The sequence below is a fragment of the Marmota marmota genome, unplaced genomic scaffold (genome assembly GCF_001458135.2).
Source record: "Marmota marmota marmota unplaced genomic scaffold, marMar, whole genome shotgun sequence".
In the NCBI taxonomy this organism is placed as follows: Eukaryota; Metazoa; Chordata; class Mammalia; order Rodentia; family Sciuridae; genus Marmota; species Marmota marmota.
In genome coordinates, this window is record NW_026000229.1 from 44,285,055 (window position 1) to 44,303,599 (window position 18,545).

At 42.0% G+C, this 18,545-nt stretch overlaps 1 protein-coding gene and 1 non-coding gene across 2 annotated transcripts in view; both read left to right on the forward strand.

The window, feature by feature from the left end:
• The window catches only part of Ryr3 (ryanodine receptor 3), a 356,005-nt gene that overhangs the window by 300,184 nt on the left and 37,276 nt on the right, over positions 1-18,545 (forward strand). The window contains exons 68-76 of the mRNA XM_015480130.2: positions 2,853-2,940; positions 3,043-3,135; positions 7,725-7,739; positions 10,388-10,558; positions 10,878-10,937; positions 12,467-12,598; positions 13,228-13,340; positions 16,475-16,571; positions 18,171-18,277. Of these exons, the coding sequence (XP_015335616.2) occupies positions 2,853-2,940; positions 3,043-3,135; positions 7,725-7,739; positions 10,388-10,558; positions 10,878-10,937; positions 12,467-12,598; positions 13,228-13,340; positions 16,475-16,571; positions 18,171-18,277 (876 nt within the window). The remainder of the gene's footprint in view (positions 1-2,852; positions 2,941-3,042; positions 3,136-7,724; positions 7,740-10,387; positions 10,559-10,877; positions 10,938-12,466; positions 12,599-13,227; positions 13,341-16,474; positions 16,572-18,170; positions 18,278-18,545) is intronic.
• Positions 7,318-7,390, forward strand: Trnaa-ugc. The gene has a single exon. It is a non-coding gene; the product is annotated as a tRNA-Ala (tRNA).

Sequence of the window (18,545 nt, forward strand, 5' to 3'; positions counted from 1 at the left end):
CCCTCACCTCTTGCACTCAGCCATAATACAGACCTACAAAGCTCATTTAAACCCAAACACCAAAGAATGAACAGCTGGCACTTCTGATAAAACTAGACACTTGACCCAGAAAGAGCACTCCTGAAAAATCAGTGCGGAAGAAATCAAAACGCATTATCAATCTTAAGCCTCAAGTCTGAATTGAATTTGACTGCTAGTAATGGAGACGTGACTCTAGTGGCTTAACTAGATGAGAAGTTTAATCTCATATATAAAAGAAGTCCAAAGATAGCCATTCGAAGGCCAGTGGGGTTATTCCTCATCACAGAGCCTCACTCTGTGGTCTTTATATCCTTAACACTGGCTTCCTTCTCCAAAGTTACCTTATGGTATAATACACCAATTAGAGCTCCAGCCATCACATTTTCATCCCAAAGTATGAAAGCAATAGGGAAGAGGCAAAAAGACACCTTCCACTATGTAATTCCTTTTTAGAAAGATTTCCCAGGAGGCCCACTGGACAACTTCCACTTTGATCTCATTGATTGGAGCTTAGTTACCTGGGCATCTCTCAAGGGAGGCTAAGTAAACGATCTTTAGAAGTGAGTTTTTTAGGCCGGACACAGTGGCCTACTCCTATAATCCCAGCAGCTTGCAAGGATCGTGAGTTCAAAGCCAGCCTCAGCAATGGTGAGGTACTAAGGAATTCAGTGAGACCCTGTAGGGATGGGGACATGGCTCAGTGGCCAAATGCCCCTGAGTTCAATTTCTGGTACCCACCCCCTGCAAAAAAAAAAAAAAATGCAAAAAGGGGCTGGGGATATGGCTCAGTGGTTGAGCACCCCTGGTTCAATTCCTGGTACCAAAAAAAAAAAAAAGTGTTTTCCCTTTTACCCTAACCTTGTGCTGCCCCTGAATGGGCAGGAAATGTGAACTACCCAGGCAATTCAGTCTGTCCCCAGGGATTAGGGAAGGCAACTGGGTTTTTGTTGTTTTGTTACCCAGGGCCTCATGCATGCTAAGTAAGCTGTCTACCACCAAGCTACAGCTCTATGTCCCTGCCCCCCCCCACACACTTTTTAAAAATTTTTGCTTGACCCAGGGTCTCCCTAAGCTACCCAGGCTGGCCTCAAACTTGCAATCCTCCTGTCTCGGCCTCCCAAGGAACTGGGAGGGAATTTGCTGTTTTTAGCTGTTACCCTGAATAGGACAAGAGGCATCAGATTGTTCATGTCCTTTGGGAGAGTCAAATATTTTTTTAACCTAAGAAAGACAATAAACAATTTAACTCCAGTGAGTGACAATGCGATATTGTGATACAATATGTTTGGTCTTCATCCCTAAAACCTAAAACTCTTAGATTTTTCTGAGTGATTAGAGTGGAATGTCTTTCATCACTCATATGCCCCTTTCAACTGAGTTTATGGTAATAGGTGACGCTGGGAAGGAGAGGGCTGGTTACTAGAGAAATTAACCATATGATTAGATGACTGAACTTTCAGCTCCATCTGTCTCCCCTGACCTCCAGAGAGGAGAAAGGGGCTGGAGATGGAATTAACAAAGACAAGTGATATCACCCATCATACCCATGTAACAGAGCCTCCATAAAAACTCCAAACTGTGGGGCTTGGAGACATTCTGTGTGGTGGAATTCATGGAAATGCTTGAGGATGGTGCACTTGGATGGAGGCTTGGAAGCTCCTTACCCCTTCCCTGCATCTTGCTCTATGCATCTCTTCCATTGGGCTATTCCTAGATTGCATATTTTATAATAAACTAATAGTAAAGTGATTTCCTGAGTTCTGTGAGCTGTTCTTGCAAATTATTGAACCTAAGAAGCCATCAGACCCCCTGATTTACAGCCTTGGTCAACCTGAGACTTGGGACTGGTGTTTGAAGTTGAAGCCATTTTGTGGGACTGGGACTTTCGCCTGTGGTGTCTGTGATAACTCCAAGTAGTAAATGTCATTGAATTGTAGGATGCCTAATTGGCATCTGGATCATCGGAGAATTGCATAATGAGGAGGGGGTCACATATTTGGTGTAAGAAATGTTATGGAGAGAAAAATGTTATGTTTTCCCTTTAAGCTACTCTCTGCAGATACTTGGAAATGGCAACTTACCTAACCCTTTAGAAGTATAATTTAATTCAAATATATAAGGTACTTAGGGGTAAGAAAACTTAAAAAAAAAATTCTTCTCAATTTAGCCACAATATCACAATCATAATTGTGATATATCTTAATAAGTCTTTTTTTTTTAAAAAAAATGGCTATTTGTATGGAATTTCCAAATAATTTTGGATGTCATGGGAGATATTTGGTCTCTGCTCATACACTTCAAATGACCGTGAAAAACATTGTTACGTATTTCTTTTATAAATCTGGTTTGAAAGGAAACCAGATAGGGTGTGACTTGTTTACAGTGCTCAGAATTTCGGAGGCTTGACAATGACAATTGTCAAGGGCAAAACTAGACGTCATAGTGACCAAGACTTTCCTGGGCTTTCCACCCTTATGTATTAAGAGTTCTGTCCCCAAATTTAGAGCTTAAACTTAATCCTCTCGTCCATTTAAAAAAGAAATGAAACCTATATATGACAAATTTGAAATGTTGATTTCTGACATCTGTTTGCTAAAATAATTTTTGAATCCTTTGATTGAAAACAGAAATGGTAATTGTAGGTCCTTCAAAAATGTCTGCCCCATTTAATACCTGCATCTAAGTGTTTAAGATCTTAGTCTCCCTGATTATCACCTGCATGTGAGAGCGCAGTTTTCACTGGGTAAGTGTCTGCTGGTGCAACTTGGAGGGTGTGACTACTGTAATCCTTACTGAATTTCATAAACCTGTTCATTTACTTTTCAACCCAGATCTAACTGGCTCAAAAGCCCCGATGCAGATTCTGACCAGCTCTTCCGCATGGTGGCAGAGGTCTTCATCCTGTGGTGTAAATCTCACGTAAGGACACCTTTGGGTCCTGGATTTAGGATGGTTGTGAAAGGCTGTGAAAGCTTGAGAGGCTTTCTTATAATGTTTGCTTTTTTATTTCCCACCATTTAGAACTTCAAGAGGGAAGAGCAAAATTTTGTGATTCAGAATGAAATTAATAATTTGGCATTTTTAACTGGAGACAGCAAAAGCAAGATGTCAAAAGTAAGTCCTTAGAAGTCAATTCCAGAGACTCTTCAACCTTGACTTCAGCCATGACTCGGATCTGTTTCATATTTTCTGGGTATTAACCCTGTACTTCATTTAGGCCAAACTACATAACCAACAGTCCCGACTGTTGTTCTCTGAAAATGAGCCACGGAAGAAACTGCTCTTCGATTAGCATGGTCATCACATTCTGTGAATAAATAACTGCTTGTATGTCCGAAAGTTTAAGTTTCAAGACTTGCCTAAGGCATTTGAGAGGTCTCCAAAACAAACCTGCTGTTAGCAGTTTTAAAATAGAACCACTTCCTGTATGGTGAAGCTACAAAAACACACATGCTTCGAGCCACCTATTGATTAGCTAGGAGGAAATTACCTTGCTTGGATGATTTCGATAGCGGGTGCTCTTACATTGTGCTTGTTTTCCTCCTCTCTGGAACATCCAAACCTAATTTATTTCAGATACGTTGACCTCTTAATGCCTTGTATCTATTTTCCATGACAGTTGCACCCAAAAAGCCAAACATTTGTCCACCTCCCTGCAGGAAATGTTTGAAAGAGGGCATATCAGACACCTGCCTTAAAATATATCTATCTATGAGTAAGCTGTGGGTAGGAACATAGCTGGGATACAGGAGGAGGAAATTGGCCCCCAGCCCCTCCTGAGTCAGCTCTGCACAAGGCTTGGTTGTTTTGATTGGAGAGAATTCCCAGACACACTCCTTCAGGTGTAGATACAAAAGCAAAGCTTCCTTAAATGGGATGTGTTATTGCCGCTTCTTACCCCTGACTCTGTCTCCCTAAGAAATGTGCTTCAATGAAGGTTGGCTGTATATGTCAAGTGTAAGTGACCTATCACTCCTGAGATGCACATATCTCTCTCATTGGTGGTGCAGTGCTGCCTTTGAGATTCAGGAAGGAGGATTGTGCATGGGGACCTCTCAGAACTGAAAGTCAGTTCTGAAAAGATGGGAGTCATGGCTTTATAGGGAAGACCTTGGATACCTTTCCAATAACAATTTGGGATGGAGGACCTGTGTTTATGGGATTGCAGAGAAGGGAGTGGTATGACATCAGAAACGAAAACCTCAGCCCCTGGAACTTCACCAAGGGTGGAGCTAGGTCTGGTTAGCTATAGTCGCTGTGAACTTCCTGTCTCATCATCTTTTAGCGATGTTGGCACTATCACTTCTTCCAGCATCTAAAAATTGACTGTTGTATGTTTAGGACTCACTCTTAAGTATGCACCAGAATATACTTTCAATATATTTATACATTGCTAAATAAAGTTTTATTATTTAAAGCAAAATTGTGCACATACAAAGCAGAGGAATCCACATACAAAGTGGATCCTTTTGTGCTTCACATAATTTCAATTTCCAGAATTCATTTTGTATTCACCTTTTAGTAAACATATCAGCTCCTGTGAGGTGCATAAGATTGGAATTTTCAGATTCTAGCTCCCCAAGACATCTAGTTTATCTAAGGTTACCTCTGCAGGGTCTTCTTACAGCCATCATAGACTCCCCTTTAATCCTGTCTTCCTACAGAAAGTCAATTGATCCCAGGCAGATGCCATGCCGTCTTCAGCTTAGGGGAGCTCCATGGGCTCCTAGGCTGAACCAGTTAGCATCCATCGTGATTGGCAGGGGCTGGCAGCAAAGCAATGGAAATTACTCTGATAACAGGATTTGGATCCCAGATGAGCAGAAATGGCAAAGACATCTCAACACTCTGGTGATGAATAGATACTCAGGACCCTTGGGTTTACATTTGGAAAGAGATAAAGTGACAGAAAAATGACATCTCACAACTCACCTACTAACAAACTAACCTGATATTTTGTTCATTCACATCATGAGTAGGGAAAGGAAGATGTTCTTTTCATCAGAGGATAGTCATGTTTGGAATCTGTTGGTAAAGTCAGGCCTCAGGAGCAAGTTTTTCCATTTCATTTCCCTGTGTGTTGTATGCCAGTTATTTCTGAGCCAATTGGGATGAGGTCAAAGTTATAATGTGATTCAACTGCAGGCCCTCTGTCCATAGACGAATAACATTTTCCCTGCTTTTCAGGGTAACAAGTGTTCATATTGTTCCTGATGCCTCAACTGAATACAGAGCATAGTAGTAAATAGACTGAAAACTGAAAGAAAGCCAGGTCCTGCCCTTGGCCCCACTGTTGGTCACAGCTAGAGCCTTGTGTACCGTTCATTTAATTCCTCTGGGCCCCAGATTTGCCAATCCATGTAATGGGGCTGAACTTTTTGTCTGACTTCACAGCTCTACTAAGATGCTCTGGTTAAGAGTTAGTCTTCAACTATATCTCTAGATCAGAATAACATTTGATAAGTGCAGGGCTTTATTTAAGACAGAAAGCTGCCACACCTCCAATAAACAGGAGCCCATAGCCATTTCTGGTATTTCTTAGATGTAGGATTACATACTGAGGAGCCAGGAAGGGGTCTTCTTCCTTACCAGTTGAATCCCTATTGCCTTTTGCTTACCTGCAATTTAGATGTTCTCTCTACTACCTGGTCGGAATGGGTTCCTGTTGCCTTTGCTTGCTTTTATGTCCACTCTGAACTGAATTCTGGTGTTGTATAAATGAAATTAACCTTAGCTCCCATGGCAGCCTTTGTGGAGGTGTGTGCATGATGCTGCATGCCGCACACACTGAGTATACCACCGCATACTCAGAAAGGGCATGGGAAAAATGTACAGTGGACTGTTCAGACTTGATGACCAGAAGGTCAGTTCAAAGATACATTGTTTTTCTGATAAGCTAACATAGATTTTTTCCTGAGAGCTCATTGTATATTTTGTTTATATAACACCAGTTTGCGATATATGTTAAGCTAAATGTAACTAAGCTGAGCAAGTGTCTTTTTTGTTTTGTTTTAAACTCGTTTTGTTTTCTGGAAAAATGGCAGCAGCTTCCTCGGAGGGGAATGGTAAGTTAGAATGTGATTGTAACAAGAAATGCCAGTTTCTTGACCAAGGTTAAAAACCATAACACCCCAGATCTGGGGTATGGGAATGAGGGCACTTCAGGGTCTGAAGCCCTCCACCCATGGAGTGATCTCAGCAGATTTAAGAACAGGAATTATTTTAGAAGAAGGTATCTTTGAGTTTTCAAGGGCATTCAGAGCATATGAGGGAGTTTTCTTCTTGCTCTAAGCTGAAGAGCTTCTTACTCACTGTCCTCTCTCTTTCATTTCCTCCCTCTGCCTCTTTATTTTTAATTTTTTGTATTCTTTTGTTCCTACACTGCTTCATTAAGTTCATAGTCTGTGTCTCTCTATATATTTGTCCCTCCCTTCCTCCCTTTGGGTCTCCCCACCTTGCCCCTGTCTTTCTCCTCCCCTCCCTCTTTTTTCCTCCATTCTTTTTCTCCCCTCCAGCCTTCCCCCAGCTTCTCTCATGGCCCATCTTCTTTAAGTGCTCTCTTTCCTTTCCTCTCCTCTCCTCCTCTCATTTGTAGTCCAATTTCCAGAAAATCTCCTTGCCTATAATGCTGGATGTTTGGTAAACTTGTCTTTACTTGCCCTTTCAGTGGGGTAAGACCTTCCCACGGCACAGGTTTGCCTTTGTGCACGAGCCTGATGTGGACTCTCCCGGTTCCCTTGGTGCAATCCACCACTGGGTGCGATGCCTTCATCAAGTTCGGTTATCCTGGCAGAGTCTGGTTTTTCCAAAAGGCCTATACATAAAACCATCTGTTTGATCATAAACTACCACTGAGGGCTTATAATCTAAGTATGGGGAAATGAAATTATGTTGAAGGTATATGAATTGAAATTAGGGAATTGCAGTGAGTTAACTTACATTAGCAATATGTGAAGAGTAAAAGTAGAACCTGTAGGATGGGGGTGCATTTGAAGGTCACAATGTAAGAAGGAAGATGCTCCATTCTTTGGACTATGGGATGATCCCAAAGCACTTTGGATATTCCTAGAGTACTTTTTAAAAAGCAAACCTTTTAGCAGAAGCACAATCAGGGCTCAGTTCTCCCCTCTCTTTTGTAGCCACTGACCTGCTGGAGTTGATAATGTGGTAGGTGAAAGGAAGAAAAAATGGGGTCTTTGGTCACATAACAGATTCTCCAGCTCACCCTGGTAAACGAAGGGAAGCGGATGAGGGAAAGACTTTACATCTAAAGAGGTTGTGGAGGGGAGGGGGACTGGGGATATAGCTCAATTGGTAGAGTGCTTGCCTTGCATGCACAAGGCCCTGGGTTCAATTCCCAGCATCCCCCCACCCCCAAAAAAAGAGTTCATGTGGGCACCAGATCTGAGTCCAATGGACTGGGTCTGAGCCACACCCCTTAGAAGATTGCTCTCTAAGTTGCCCCTGCCCCAGGGTGAATTGCTGGTCTGGGTGTAAGTCTTTCTGACCAAATTAACCTCCATCCTAACCTTCCACTTGGTCTTCATGCTATGTTCATGCCCACAAAAGCTGAGTTTCTGCCACATTGGCTGAGAACTGGGACTAAGAAGCTATGAATAATATGTGGTGCTTTCTGCCTCGGACCCCTTGCTTTTCCTGACTGACTCTTCTCCTTGTTTCTTTTCTTTTGTCTTTCCACACAGGCCATGCAAGTAAAGGTACAGGTCAAATGCATGACGTGTCTTTTCTGTCCTAGTATTAGAGGTGCCAGGCTCTGGCCCCCTCTGCACTGTGATCACCATGGGGGTGGTACAGAATGGATTTTCTCACCTGGAGGTCCCCAGGCCTGCTCCAGGGAAGACAACTGCCTGTCAAAGAATGAATGTAGGCCTACCCACCCTTGGAAAGGGGAAGCCGGGGAAGCCAGCCAAGCCTCGCCCTAACCGAGGTCTCCTTGCCATCTCTGCTCCCTTTCCCAGCTGCCCTCTCTGTTAGCTTGGTGGCCACCACACTAACAGAGATAGGGATGACAGGGCTTGAGAGCCTGGGAGACTGGCTCTGCTGTGGTGCCACTCAGGGTCACAGTTCTATTTTCTGTTAGCGGCCTCAGCCTATTCACAGTCCACTTGTTCTGCCTCTTGTTCAAAGTTCCCATAACTCCAAGAAAGTCTTCCAAGGACAAAACTCAAGGTCTGAAATCAGACAACCATGAATTTTTGGCATACAGTGTGCATATGGTAGAACAAACCCTGAGGCAGTTTTCCAGTCACCCCTAAATATTATTATATGGACATTCTTCCCTCTCTATTCAGTAATGAGTATCTGCTACTATTGTCCCAACTCCCCTTGCCCTAAGATGTGGTACAGAAAGGGAGCTGTAGAGACCAGGTCATATGCAGCTCTTGGAAATGGAGCCCTGTCAAGACAGACTTGCATCTGAAGAACAGCTCAGATGCATATTTGCTGTATGAACCTTCGAAAAATTATTTGACTTCCCTGAGCATCATTTTTTCATTCATAAAACTGACATGTTAATTCTTCAGTATTGTAGGGAGGATTTAAAATGTTTTATTTCAAGTATCAGGCCCACTGAAGTCATGTCATATGTGTAGCATTTATCATTAGAATATGACACTGGCCAAATCAAATAGAGACTGAGCAGTAAATAAATTATGTAATCAAATCTATACAGTTACACTTTTAGTATTTTACTTGATTATATACTGTGAATTACCATTTTCATTTTACATTTACACATACATGATACCACAGAGTTGACACACACTGAACCAGTTCTATCCTTGGTGGATGATTTGAAGCATCTTCAACAGTAATAGACCATAAATGAGTTTTGTCCTTAGATACAACCTTTAGATTTCACACCTGATGGTAGAACATGCAAGAAAGCTAGCAAGTGCTCAGTAAATGTTAAAACTTGAACAATCTTTGGGTGAACCAACTTTCACATTTCAATCTGTTCTGGAACATAAGAAGCCTCCTTTCCTTAGTTTCATTTCTTCCTCCTGCGTAATTTTTACTGCCCCTCCCACAGCTGTCCTGGGGGCTGACCCGGTGTTTTGGAGCACTGGGCACAGTGTGCCTCTGTAAGTAAACAGCATTCCCAGGCAGTGTTTCGCCAGACTGGGTTTTGCTACTCAGACACTTCACTGAAGGTGCTGCTGACCCAGGGTTGGTGGAACAAATCACAACTTTTATAAAAGTGCCATTAATGATTGCGACCCTCTTTCACACTTTGAAAAATAATTAAAGTCATGAGCCCCAAGGTAGTGTTAATTCCCACTGTCCTCTTATCTTTCAAAAGCACATCTCTCACGAAATGAATTCTGCTCAGCCCAGGAATCCCAGGTCTTAAGTTCCAGAGGTGGCAACTATCCTCCCTTGCTCCCAGAGCCATCTATCTGTATGTCATTGTAAATCACAGTGCTGCTACCTCATTGCTGTAAAGACTGCCTCTCTCTCATTTCCCTGATGAGCCTCTGTCCACCCAGCCTTCCCTGCATCAAGCAGATATCACTTCACAGAGGTACAGTCCGGCAAGCAGAGTACCATGTGACCAACATTGCTTTTTCCAAATCTGGCCATCATAAAATTTGTGCCTTGTCCCCTTGACCCCACCTTGTATTGTGGTTACTGAGTATCCTCTGTTTGTTGCCTGGGGCTGCCATTGTCCAGAGCCCAGGGGATTGGATTCCTCTCAAACCTGCTGCTCCACTGAATGAATTTTATGAAAGGTATTGAATAAAAGACAAACACAAATTCCTCTGGACCTAAGACTGCTTTCTTTCATGTCCAGTTTCTCATCTTTCTCTCAGCCAGATCCCAAAGCAGCTCTGCTCTAGAATTTTCCTTTTCCTGTGAGAATTTGCATTGCCCTATCATAGGGAGTACTAAGCCGGATGCCAGTGCTCCAAAACACTAGCTTCAGCCCTGGAAACAGACCAATGGTCCTATAATGAGTGCTCTGTCACATTTTTGTGATTCCCCAGCATGAAGGTTCTCAGTTATTCTCTGGGGTCCTTTTATCAGTCATTAAATCATTCTTTTTGCAAAACACCAGGCTTTTGTTCATCTGGTCCAGATGTGAGTGAGCAAGACCATAGGTGTCTGTGATATGTTGTGTGTCTAGTTTTGTGGTTCTGTGTGCATGTGCAGAAGAGAAAGCTCAGGGTTAGGGCTGGTGTTTTATGGCTTTGCTTAACACACCCTTTTGACTACTGCTCTTTGAAATATAGTAAGGCCCAGCCCATATTGACAGGGCCACAAGGAAGCAGGCTACCTCTGAGCTGAGATGGTTTCTTTCAGATAGTCACTGATCCCCTCTCTTTATTTTAATATCATCTCCTAGTCTGGAGGACAGGACCAGGAACGGAAGAAGACAAAGAGGAGGGGAGACTTGTACTCCATCCAGACATCCCTCATCGTGGCCGCGCTGAAGAAAATGCTGCCCATTGGTTTGAATATGTGCACACCAGGCGACCAGGAGCTGATCTCTCTGGCAAAATCACGCTACAGCTGTGTAAGCTGCCTATCTGGCTAGGCTGAGCCACCATCTAGGCAGTGGCGGTGGTAGTAGTGGTGGTGTTTAGTGAAGGGCAAGTCCCCCTTTTGTGGGTGGGTAAGGCAAATGAACAGAAATCGAAGTGCACAGAGACATCACACCTTTGTTTTAAAACTAGTTTGGGAGTCAGTAATTTGGGAAGAGTCTCTAGTTTTTCTTCTTTTGTTTAAAAAAAAATCTCAGGAAAATCATGCTTTAACTGTCCATACACCCCTGTACTCTATTTTACATTCCCATGGTGAATTCTAGTAATAAAATTTAATCTCTCTTTCTGCAGAGGGACACGGATGAAGAGGTTAAGGAACATCTGCGGAATAACTTGCACTTGCAGGAAAAGGTGATGCTGAGGGAAGACAAGGAGAACCACATAGGCTGTGCCTTGTCGCTGGGTTCCATCCTCCCACTTAGTTTAATTCATCTTTTAAAAATGTGTTCTAAAAGCAGTGTTTGATTGGTAGGACTAGCTCTTTGCCTTCAGTTTTTGTTCTTTCCTTTGCTATTATAAAGTGGATGTAAAACACATATCTGATGAAGTATGCCTTCCCACTTCCTGTTATATGAATGTCAAACCATAGCAGCGGGGATCTGGATTAGGTCTCAGAATTCACTGGCTGTGAGACTTGTTAAACAGTGAAATGGACACCTGGGGAAGTTTTAGCACCTCCCACTCAAGTGAGATTCTGAAGCAAAATAATTTTGTGTCTAGGTTGGCATAATCAAAACAGAAGTTTTGTTTTAAAGGCCATTTGAGATTTTTCTAGGCCTGTGAATCTAAACTCTTTCCTCAGATACATCATGCCCTCAGATGAAGAACTAAGCCTATATAAAAACATCTTTCATTCTGCCCCAAATATACAAGAATGGTGGATAAAATACTCTAAGAAAAAAGGCAATAACAAGAAATTCCACGAGCCAGGAAAATAAATAAATAAATATTATTAATAAGTGAGTGCTGTGGGAGTCCTTAGAGTGCCAAATATGTAACTTAGGGGCTACAGGTTTTAGTAACCTTAAAGGGAAAGGGGCTGGGGACTGATTTCCCCCACTGGGCACAAATGCAGAGTGATAAACTTGCATAAAATTATCCTTGAGCCAGTGAAATCCTTAAATTTCCTGCAGAAACAACCATGAAACTATTTGGAAAGTTTTCACTTCCTCAAGTAGAGGTTCTAGTGTCATTAAATAAAACTCCTCTTGAAAATAAAGTCATGTAAAAAATTTCGAAGCATGTAAAGAAATCCACCCCCATCAGAGGGTCAAGAAATGCAAAACAAGAATAATTTGAGAGATAAGGAACTATAGAAAAGAGGTTAAATATAAATGTAATTAAAATATTAGACATATAAAGGGTGACATTACTTTTGAAACAGGAGGAGGGGAGATAGTTTTGGGGAAAAACCTCATAATGATTATGAAAACAGTCATTGAAATTTAAAATTCAATGTATGGATTAAAAAGATAGGCTACTCTTAGCTGAAGAGAGAATTTATAAATTGGATGATTGTTTTAAGAAACAGCATCAAAATTGAAGCACAAAGAGATAAAGTAATGAAAAGATGTCAGAAGAGTTAAGAGGTATGGAGGCTAGAATGAGAATTTCCAACATAGTATCATCTACAGTGCTGCAGAAGACAATAGTTGAGAGAGAAGAGAGACAATAAAATAGAGTCTTTTTCTTTTTTTTTTTTTTTTAATGGCACTGGGGATCAAACCTAGGGCTTCACACATGCTAGATAAGCACTCCATCACTGATGTACATCCCTAGCCCAAAAGACAGTCTTGATTCATATGGAAACCCTGGTAGCCTTTTTCAGTACCAGAGGTACAAGGAATTAATTATTTTTGTGGCTCTGATTTAATTTTTAGTCTGATGACCCAGCTGTAAAATGGCAACTGAACCTCTACAAGGATGTTCTGAGGAGTGAAGAACCTTCAAATCCAGAAAAGACAGTGGAACGTGTACAGAGAATTTCAGCAGCTGTCTTCCACCTGGAGCAGGTATGGAGTATTTGATCTAAGGAAGGACAAAGAAAGACTACCTTGGGGAATACAAAGCTCCTCTCCACAGTCAATTCTTGATTACAGGTATCCTTTAAAGAATGAGAATGCAGGAGCTGGGGTTGTGGCTCAGTGGTAGAGCATTCACCTAGCACGTGTGAGGCACTGGGTTCGATCCTCAGAACCACATAAAAATAAATAAATAAAGATATTGTGTCCAAATACAACTACAAAAATATATGTGTGTGTGTGTGTGTGTGTAATTTATTTTAAAGACTGAGGAAACAAGGATCATCCTATATCATCCTCAAGTATCATTTAGGTGCTTTATCATAGCAGATCCCTCAATTCTTTTCCCTTCCACTGCTTTACAAATTCTTGCCATTATCTCAAATGACTTTTTTTTTTACTGTTTGTAAAGCTGCTGGTAAGCAATAAGTGGCTAACAGCACATGGGAGAAAGAAAACCCAATACCTTCACAAGTGGAATCATCTACTGCTATGTACATTTTTCTGACTACAGTTGAAAGCCAAAATTCTTCCAGGGTTAAGAAGTCTGGGCTACAGGTGACTCTCCTCTGCCACTCATATCAGCCTAGCATGTACCTACTTGTGTGATCTCTTCACAGGTGGAACAACCTTTAAGGTCCAAGAAGGCTGTCTGGCACAAACTGTTGTCAAAGCAGCGGAAACGGGCAGTTGTGGCCTGTTTCAGGATGGCTCCTCTCTACAACCTACCCAGGTATGTATTCTGTCCTTTTCTTCTGACCCATGAGCTGGCAATGGCAATTAAGTTTCCTCCCACAGCTGTGCTCTGTTTTGGCCTCTATACTCTTCATCCAAAGAATAGAAATTGGAGTCCTTGGCTCATGGAGCCTTTGGAGTCTGTAGAGTATGATGGCCTGCTAAGCAATCAAGGTAAGCCTAAAAAGGGGTGAAATTCCCTAGCGTCCCATACCTGTGCAGCACCAGTACCTACTGTAAAGTCAGCCAGGTAAGCATGAGGAGCCCCTCTACATTAGCTGAGGTAGGACTCTTCATGAAGATGTAAAGACTTCTAGAAAAAGGGTTCTGATTTCTAAAACACTTTATCCCCAATTCACCAACTATTCAAGCAATATTTAACTTCTCGGGCACTTTGACACCAAAATTGCTGTTTTCTTAGCAGATACAGAAGTATAACCTGGGAATCCTAATTTAGCACGTTGTATTTGCCAACAAGATGAAGAAAAGCTAGAATGCCCCAAGAGTACAATCAGGGGCACAGTACATTTATTTGGGTGTTTTAGCCCATACTTTAAAGTTTTAAAAAAAAATGCATGAAGGTTTTTCTGAAAATTGTGTGAAACATTCTGTGTCCACATAAAGTATCTATGTCAACTTTCTGTCACTGTGACAAAACACCTGAGATAAATGAACTTAAAAGGAGGAAAGATTTATTTTGACTCGTGGGTGTAATCCATGGTCACTTGGCTCCTTTGATCTGTGCCTGCGGCAAGATAGAACATCATAGCAGGGAATGGGTGGTGGAGTAAAGCTGCTCACTTCATGGCAGCTGGAAAGCAAAAAGAAAGGGAGGAGGCAGGGTCACAATATCCCATTCAAGGTCATGCCCCCATTGACCTAACTTCCTTTCACTAGGCCCCACCTGCTGAAGGCTCCCCACTTCCCAGCAGTGCCAAAGGTTGGTGACTAAGCCTTCAACAAATGGCCATTAGTGGATATGTAAGAGCCAAACCATAACAGTATCAGTGACAGACTGGGTCAGCATTGACCACTGGGACTGACTCATTGTCTTTGGTGATATGGAAACATCCTCATCTTCAGACTCATTGCAGAGTGGGTAAGGTCAGGCCTGTGATCAATAAACAAAGCTGGTGATTGACTGTAAACCTCTGCTTCATCAGCTTCCAAGTCACTGGGAGCATCCTCACCTGGTCAGGGAAAGTAAATTGACTTGGATAAGCATACTCCAAATCCCATATACACAGGTGTGTTTTTTGGAATATGAGATCGGGGACCATTCCTCTGCTCAGCCTTTGCTTTCATTGAACTGTGGATCCTGGCCATCATTTATCCAGACTGTCTATTGCCCTGTGCTGAGCCAACTGAACTTTCCTCATTAGAACCTTCACAGATGAAGGAGAATCAGGGCCTCTGAGACACAGAACTGCTCTAGCAGTTTACTGTCTTTGGGACAGACTGAGGCATTACTAAGTCAAGTAGAATTCATGAATAAAAAGTTGAAAAAAAATAAGTCTAATAGTCATGGGCACGAAGGGTGCTGAAGTCCTAGTAGAAAGGTGAAATTCATAGCTTAGTGAAAAAGGCAAATATGCATAGGATTTTGACTTGTTTCCTAGAAGTAAGGAATCATTAAAATGTATTCGCTTTCCTGTCTGTGTGAGATCCCTACCTGGTACTGTGCTAATGTGGCCTCCAGAAGAGCTCAGTTCCAAGCACATGTCGCCAGAGCAGCAAGGCCAGCTAGGCAGAAATCACCTCTCTCAAAATCAACCACTTTTTCCTAAATCCACTGAAAATGTTAGTATTCTCCTTTCACATTTGGGCTATTCCTTCAGCAATTCTACCACTATACAAATAAGTCCAGGAATTCACCATATCCTTGATGTGGTGTGGCTACTCCTAACTCAGAAACTTTAGAAGGGTTGCCCTGGGTTTTCTCTCTAGCATGGAAGATTGTAAATAGATTTTATAAGAGCAGCAACTAACCAAGACACTCGTGGTGGAGACAATTCCTTCCCCACCTTGTGATGATCTAAACTACACGGATTCTTCCAAACTAAAACAAGATAAATAGATTTATTTTATTATGTGGTAACTGTTTCTCTGGTGTGAGTTTTTAAAAGAAAACCTGTATGCTTTTCTCCAGACACACAATTAACAATTTCTTCCTGAGCACCTTTCAACGGGTTTGGCTGGAAAAGGTTAATGAAAAAACTCAGTATGACAGGCTTATACCCATTTTAATGGTAATGTAACCTGTGCACACTCCTCCTCTCTTGATCATGATTTAATATTACCATAAAAACACAAATTTGTACAATTTTTTAAAAGAATTCTGATTGGTCAGATTTTAAAGAAAGATGGCAAAGGTTGTGTTCTACCAAAACCATGACTAGGGCTTAATGACTCTGGTCTTTTATCTTCCTTTTCTCTCCCTCCCCCCACCATTCCCCTCATATTCAGGGGCTAATATTCTCAAAAGTTAACCCTGGCTTATAGGAAGTGGCTCATGCCAGTTACTCAGATGCCAGGGGCATAGCTAGAATCCCTGAGGCACAGGAAGATGTGCTCGTGATGTAATGTGCCCATGTTTCACCTTCCTAAGTAAAAGCCAGAGCACCCCTGCTGGTGTGGTTCCTTGGAAAAGCAAACAAACAAACAAACAAACAACAACAACAACAAAAAACACAGGTTGATGTTTTCAGCATACTTGAAGCCAACTACTTAGAAACTGCATGATTTAGATTGGTTTACCTGATCAAGTGGCCAACCCAAGGAATGACTAAATTGCCATATAAAAAAAATACTTTAGGACTGTTACTTGACCTAATTAGTTGTCACTAGCGGGAAATTCAACAAAGACCATGTGAGACCAGATTTGGTTTACAGCTACTGCTGTGGCTTGCTTTAACCATTGTTTTCAGAAGGTGCTCCAGTATTTGGGAACCATCTAGTTAGAGAGTTCACTTTTCTTTGCAATGAATGCTTATGGTATGCTGCTGGTCGATCTGACCAATCAGAAGATCAGAATTGTACAAAAGCCTGTCCTGCTTACTAACCATGAACCGCCCAAACTAAAATGACAAGTCCCACAAACCCTCTTGACCTCACTCTCACCCTTCCGCTCAGGCACCGCTCTATTAACCTCTTCCTCCATGGCTATCAGAGATTTTGGATAGAAACAGAGGCGTATTCCTTTGAAGAGAAACTAGTACAGGATTTGGCTGTAAGTACTGACTCAACTGGAGCAGACATGGGTATGAATGAATTTGATTTTGGTGTTCATATGTGTGTGATAACAGTTAAACCTTCCCAAAGAACTAAATGTATTAATTTGAAAGGAACTAACTGTAAATTCTCAGGGGAGGCCCTGCTAATGGTCATCAGAGCCAGAGGATGAATTTTCACTTGGAGGTGCTAATACTCTTTTCACTCTCATCTTCATCATAATTAGCAACTAATATTTCTTGAATGCAGCCATGTCATGGAGAATTCATGCTAAGTTAAGTTTTGAGCACCACTGGTTGCAGGAGGCCACCCCACCCCAGCCAAGACCTGACATTCCTAATCCATAGCTGTGCTTTAGGGAAGATGCATCTAAATACCTACCCTTCCTGCATTTCACATTTCTGTACTGGCCCTTCAGAAGATTTGGCATGCTCTGTCTCTAACAGACTTTATGCTCTGGAACTACTCAAAAGGACACACAAGGGGGAAAAGCATATTGCAAAGGTACCACAGAGCCTCATCCTGGTTCAGAAAGAAAATAAACTCTCTCATGGTTCTGTTTTCTCCTTCTCCCTATTTCTCCCATTTATATATCTCTCTTATCACTTACTGTCCCCTAGTTGTACACTGTGCTTCTTATATCTACCTTTTTCTACATTTCTCTTTTCACACTATTTCTTTTCCTCTTCCCTTTTTTTTCTCTTAAGCCTGTCTCCTTGTTTTCCTTTGTTTTTTTGTTTTGTTTTTTTTGTGGGGGGGCAGTCCTTGATTCTTCCCATATATTTCTGTCAGTAAGAAAAACAATTCCTTGGTTGGCCACTTTTTCAATTTGTGTGAAGTTGACAAATGAGCATCATTTTGATCCTCTCCTTCTTAGTCTTTTACACAGTCTCTGTTATTCACCAAATACGATCCTCCCTGCTGACTTGGCACTGCTAGGAAATTCACTTTTACCTCTGGCATCAGCTGCTATTTCCCTTCCTGTAAAAGAACAAAGAGAAAAGACTTGATAAGAGGAGAGAAGTGCCAGGCTTTCAGCTCCAGGACAGTAGCTCTGGGGAACAATGAGAATTTTAGAGTAGAATGTGAGATTAAGAAAGCAACATGTTTTGCTGGATTGAATGAAGGATAATACAGACCCAAAATGGCCCCAGAGCTTTGTAACTTTGCATTACTCCATCTCTATCCCAGTTCTCCAATGGAAATTTTAAGTATTGGCCAGAGAGAGAGAGTCTCATAGGTAACTCTGCAGGGTTTCCCTCCTGAACTCAGGTGCCCAGAGCTTGCATGAGAGTTCTGCTGATGGGGGTCTATAGTTCTTCCCCTGTAGTCAGCTTTTTTGCTTTTTCTTTTCTTTTATTTAACCTAAAATTGGAATGTTTCTTTGATTGGCTGGAAAAACATATATATATATATACCAACCTTGCATCCTCAGGACTTCTCTCCTGAAATAAATATGTGGTGTAGTGTGGTTTCTTTTTCTGCTTTCAGTCTGATGCCCTTTGTGCCTTGCGCTTGACCTTTTCTTTGTTCGCATGCAGTTATGTGGCTCATGCTAAGACTTGTGCCTAACACCAATCTATGTTGGTTTGTGTAGAAGTCTCCCAAGGTGGAAGAGGAGGAGGAGGAAGAAATGGAAAAGCAACCAGACCCACTTCATCAGATCATTCTCCATTTTAGCCGCAATGCTCTCACAGAGAGGAGGTCAGCACAACCAGGGCCCTCCTCCTGGGTGGCAGGGATGGTCAGGTCAATCCCAGCTCCTCCTTTTCAGACAGCATGGGGTGGAAGGGACGTCAAGTTTGAGCTGCCCTATTTGGGGCCATCAAGAAACCTCTAGAGGAACTACATCAAGCCACAGTCCTCATCATAATGCCAAACCCTGAGTCTGAAGATTAGACAGCCTGATGTTGTAACCTTGTCCCTTAATCCCATGTCAAGCCCATGCTGATTCAGATTTTTAGAGCAACTT